Source organism: Amblyomma maculatum, chromosome 6, assembly GCF_055883805.1.
Source record: "Amblyomma maculatum isolate TAMU_Amacu chromosome 6, ASM5588380v1, whole genome shotgun sequence".
Lineage (NCBI taxonomy): Eukaryota > Metazoa > Arthropoda > Arachnida > Ixodida > Ixodidae > Amblyomma > Amblyomma maculatum.
Genome location: NC_139349.1, coordinates 126,432,029 through 126,437,284, shown reverse-complemented (window position 1 = coordinate 126,437,284; position 5,256 = coordinate 126,432,029). Strand labels below are relative to the sequence as shown.

Below are 5,256 nucleotides of genomic sequence, written 5' to 3'. Positions count from 1 at the left end.
CTGCGGGACGAGGGAAGGAGAAGCCGTCGGGAACTCATCGCGTTCGATGCAACGAACATTTTTCTTTCGGGAACCCACTTAAGCGTGTTTCTAGAAACAATAGCGTAAACTTATCCATTTGTGTCATTAGCGTTACTCCGATAAAAAGCGCGAGAGGTAGCCGCAAGAAAACCATTATTCAGCAAAATGCTGGAGCTTTTGCAGTCAGACATTATGTTCTAACTACGAGTCGCGAAGGCGAGAACCTTCCTTTTCCAAAGGGCAGACTGTTTTGTTGAGGGCAGCCATTTGAACCCTGCATCCTGTATCCGAGTTGGAAAGAACGTGGCCACAGCGTGATGTCCAGAACAAGAAGAGCGTACGTTTATTGAAGCGTGCCGATTATATAGCCCGCAAGTGATAACAGGCAGCTCGCACCGCGCATGTCAGCGGCCGACACGCACCGTCATATACGTGCCTGATACATCTTTTCGCGGGAACAAACAAAAACAGTTGCAGCAACAGGGATTAGTTAAGCGCACTGGTTAAATTCCTCGTCATAGCACAGGCGTTGCGGGGCCCGCCTGTTCCGGGACGACCTCCTTAATACCGGTGGCTGCAAGGCACCCGGAAGCTCGCTTCCCGCTGTATTGGCCGCGCACGGTGGTTCCCCAGCAGTCCTTTGCGGTCCTCCCGAGGCCTGCGATGCGAGGCAGGTACCAGGTGACGAAGGCGAGGCAGGTACCCGGGGGTTGTCGATTGGCCTACTTGTGTCGCCACCATCGTCACTGTCCGTCTCGGCATACCGCTCTCGCGTCTCTACGAGATGTCGTCGGTTACGTCGCAGAACTCGTCCATCTTCCGTTAGAAGCTGGTACGACCTTGGAGCAGGAGCGCCTACGACCCTCGCCTTTCGGTCCCACATTGTAGTTCCTCGCAGCCTTACCACGTCGCCTCGCGAAAGCTTCGGCAACGGTTTGCCCTGCGTTTTCTGGCGATGCTTCTCTACCTTGCTGCGCGGCACTTCTTCAAAGTCGGGAAGGTTGGCTCGCAGGCGTCTTCCTTGCAAAAGTTCCCCCGGGGATCGGCCGTCTTCGAGTGGTGTTGACCGATAGGCCAGCAGGCCTTGCCAGAAATCGTCCCCGGAATCCTGGGTTTTCTTCAAGATGCGTTTGACAACCTGCACACCTTTTTCAGCCAGCCCATTTGACTGAGGATAATGGGGACTCGAAGTCACATGCGTAAAGTCATAGTTTTTTGCAAATACAGCAAACTCGTGGCTCGAAAATTGAGGACCATTGTCCGTGCACACTTCTAGTGGCACGCCATATCTTGCGAAGATAGCGCTGAGTGCAGCAATTGTAGCCCTTGCACTAGTGTCCTGAAGTTGCTGCACCTCTGGAAAGTTAGAAAATGCATCGTAAGCAACCAAGTACGAGTCTGCAGCAAAGAAAAAGATGTCCACTCCCACCCGATACCATGCACATCGGGGAGTTGGCCGCATAAGGAGTGGTTCTTTTGCGTGCGCGTAAGCGAATTTCCTGCAGGTTGGACAGCTAGCTGCCAGAGAAACAATCTCACTGTTAAGGCCCGGCCAGAAAACAAGACGACGTGCCCTCTCTTTACATTTTTGCATGCCAAGGTGTCCCGCATGAATTCTAGACAGAATTTTCTTTCGCATGCTCTTTGGTACGACCACTTTGGAGCCTTTAAAAAGTATTCCATTAACCACAGAAAGGTCTTGTGTAAAAGGCTTGAGTTCACCTTCCACTGGTTGTCCCCTTGACAGACTTTGCATCACGGCTTGCAGATAGACGTCGCACGCAGTTTCTCTCTGCAGTTCGCGCTGCGTCGTTGGCGTCACCCTATAACCCAGGGATTCGACTGCGTGAATTTCCACTTCATCCATGCCAGTGTCTTGGCGGCTGCTGCTGCTGCCGCCATCAGCCGTTGATCGTGATAACATATCAGCTAGAACCAAGTTCTTGCCGGGAATGTACTGCAAAGAGAAGTCATACATACACAAGCGCAAAAAAAATCTTTGCAGTCGAGGTGGCATGTCATCGATTGCCTTTTCCGCAATTGATAAGAGTGGCTTATGGTCAGTTTCTATTAGCAGTTGTCGCCCGTAGACAAACTGATGGAACTTTTCGCAACCAAAGCAAATGCCAAGGGCCTCCTTTTCAATTTGAGCATACCTCTGCTCTGCTTGTGTTAGAACACGGGATGCGTATGCCACGGGTCGCCATTCATCATAATGACGTTGCAGAAGGGCTGCCCCTACCCCGTTCCGCGAAGCGTCGCATGTAATCTTTGTGTCCCTTCGAGCGTCAAAGATTGCGAGCACGGGAGCGGTAGTCAGAACTTGTGTTACGTTTTTCCACTCTTTAGCGTGGTTTTCAGTCCACTGAAAATCGGAGCGACATTTGATGAGATCCCTTAATAACGCCGTTCTTTCCGACAGCCGCGGCACGAACTTCCCAAAATAGTTGAGGACACCCAGCATACGTTGAACATCCGCTTTGCTTGTTGGTTCTGGCATGTCAATCATTGTTTTAACGAGCTGTGTGTTAGGAGATATGCCATTTCCGGTTATTATGTCACCGAGGAACTTTACTTCGGTCACATTGAACTTGCACTTCTGTGCATTGAAAGTCAACCCCGCTTTTTCGACAGCTTTCAGGACAGCTACTAGTCGGTCGTCGTGCTCTTGTCTCGTCGAGCCCCACACCAGAATGTCGTCAATATATACTAGCACGCCTGGCAGCCTGTCCAGAACTTGAGTCATTGTTTGGTGAAACACTTCCGGTGCAGATGATATTCCAAACGGCAACCGCAAAAATCGGTACCTCCCAAAGGGTGACGAGAAAGTACATATCCTTGACGTTTCTTCATCTAGTGGTATCTGGTGGTACCCCGAGTTAGCATCCAAGCAACTGAAGTATTTCGCACCCGCCAACTTAGCTTCCAAGTCTTCGCGTCTCGGGAGGGGGAAATGCTGCCTCTTAACGTGCCGATTGATCTGCCTGGGATCCAAACAAACTCGCAAACCGCCATCTTTTTTCTTGACGACAACCAGTGGACTTACCCAGTCAGTAGGCTCCTTCACTTTCACAATGATGCCAGCTCGTTCCATTCTTTCGAGTTCCTTTTTGAGAGGCTCCTCCAGCGCCAAAGGAACCCGGCGGGCTGGCTGCACGACCGGTACTGCTCCAGGTTCCAGGACCATGTGATATGGCTGCTTCAAGCAACCAAGTCCTTCGAAAATATGCCTGAAATTCTTGAGAGAACCTTCTGTAGGAGACTTATTTATAACATTCACGGTACGCTGAACCAGTCCCAAGGCTTCACTGGCGTCCAGTCCAAGTATAGGCTGACGACCGTTTTTCACAATGAAAAGTTTCACTACCGTGTGGGAATTTCCAACGCGAACAGTTTCCGACACTGTCCCAAAGCACGTAATAACGCCGCCGTTATATGCCCGTAGTACTGTGCTCGTCGGAGTTAGTGCTCCAGCTGATGGCAGTTTTCGATAGACTGAAAACGGTAAGAGGCTTGCTTGCGCCCCTGTGTCTATTTTGAAGGCAATCTCCTGACCGCCGACTTCAGCATTTACAGTCCACTCATTCGTGCCACATTCAATTCCTACGTCCAGTACGTCAAAGTCGTTCTCCGGAAGTCTGTCGACTCCGCCCACTTCTTTTGACTTCCTACAGCAGATAGCAAAGTGATGAAACCTACCACACACGTAGCACTTTTTACCAAATGCTGGGCATTGCTTCGGTTTGTGCTTGCGATTACACTTTCTACACTGCCATTGCTCCCCGTGGCACTTGGGCTCTTTCTGTGCATGCTGCAAGTCTGTGCGCCTTGAAACAAAATCCACACAACCCTCTTCTTTACGCCACACCTCTTTTTGTTGTGCTACTGATTCTGCAATTCTGCACATCTCCTCCGCTTTTTCCAACGTCAATCCTTTCTCTTGAAGCATCTTCTCTCGTAATCTAGGACTGTTGGTACCAAAGACGATCTGGTCTCTTACCAATGAGTCGTGTAACGTCCCAAAGTTACATTGTGAAGCTTGCTTCTTCAAGTCCCGTAAAAATTTTTCGAATGGCTCTCCTTCCGCTTGGTTCCTCGTGCGAAAAATGTACCGCTCATGCACTTCGTTGCTCACCTCTGTGCAGTAGGCGTCGAACTTTCGTATCAAGGTGCTGTAGTCATCCTTGGTCTCGCCCGACTCGAACTTGAAATTGTTGAACACATCGAGTGCCTCGTCACCGGCGATGCTCAGCAGGAGCGCAGCTTTCGAAGCCTCACTTCTCGGTTGGTCCTTGACTGCCGACGCTTGCAGGAAAATCTCAAATTTCTGCTTGAAACGCTTCCATGATGCCGAGACGTTCCCTGCCAGACGCAGCGGTTCCGGTGCGACAAGCCGTTCCATGCTTCGTCCGCCGTCGGTGTAGCTACATCGTCTCAGCCACTTCTGACACCATGTATCCGAGTTGGAAAGAACGTGGCCACAGCGTGATGTCCAGAACAAGAAGAGCGTACGTTTATTGAAGCGTGCCGATTATATAGCCCGCAAGTGATAACAGGCAGCTCGCACCGCGCATGTCAGCGGCCGACACGCACCGTCATATACGTGCCTGATACACATCCTGAGTAGATGGCTGCGCAAAATGTCAAGCGTTATCTGCTTCACACTTAAAAAGGACTAGTACAAAAACCACACACCTTATAGAAGTCAGATAAATACTAAAAGAAGGGCAATCAGCAAACGCTAGGGATACATCAGCCACGGAAGCTGGTGGATTGAGCAGTGGTAGGCGCACATACATTTCTTAAACTTTAGCAAAAACTCAACTGCGCTTGCAGCTTGCTCCAGACGCCTTCTGAAAGGCCTCTTTCAGCCTGTATTGCGGTATAGGGGAAGCAGAGCAGGATGGGAGGCAGCACTATCGGAGTGAAGTCTGGGATGCGAGACTAATGGACCCGACGTCCTGCGGAAAGCGTGTTCAAAATCCCATTGCGCGTCTTCCTTCTCCAAGACGTCGCTTGCATCAAGAGCAGCGTCCCTGCAGTAGCAGTGGTTATATTAGCCTAAGCAAGAAGACGAACCACGACCCTGTCTTATTTTTATTATAAAGACGAGGCATCCACTGCTCCCCTCATTTCAATTATTCCTGGCATTGGCCGTCACCTCCGTTCCACAGTGGCTGGTGCCATCGGCTCAGCGAAGGGTTCTTTTTCTTATACTCCCTGATACCCTGATAT

General features: G+C 50.5%; 1 protein-coding gene across 1 annotated transcript; it reads right to left on the bottom strand.

Annotated features, from left to right (window-relative positions):
- Positions 1-346: 346 nt before the first annotated feature.
- LOC146186719 (uncharacterized) lies at positions 347-4,627 on the bottom strand. The gene is made up of 2 exons (XM_084607372.1): positions 3,068-4,627; positions 347-1,978 (listed from the first exon to the last, which is right to left on the bottom strand). The coding sequence occupies exons 1-2, from the start codon at positions 4,421-4,423 to the stop codon at positions 512-514; spliced, it is 2,823 nt and encodes a 940-aa protein (XP_084463498.1). The 5' UTR covers positions 4,424-4,627; the 3' UTR covers positions 347-511.
- Between the last annotated feature and the right edge of the window lie 629 nt (positions 4,628-5,256).

What these genes read in the sequence shown, in the direction of transcription:
- LOC146186719 (XM_084607372.1), bottom strand. Translation starts at nt 4,423, where the DNA reads ATGGAACGGCTTGTCGCACCGGAACCGCTGCGTCTGGCAGGGAACGTC. An exon ending in TGAAGGAGCCTACTGACTGG is followed by an intron (nt 1,979 to 3,067) that starts GTAAGTCCACTG and finishes TTCTCTTTGCAG; the next exon opens with TACATTCCCGGCAAGAACTT.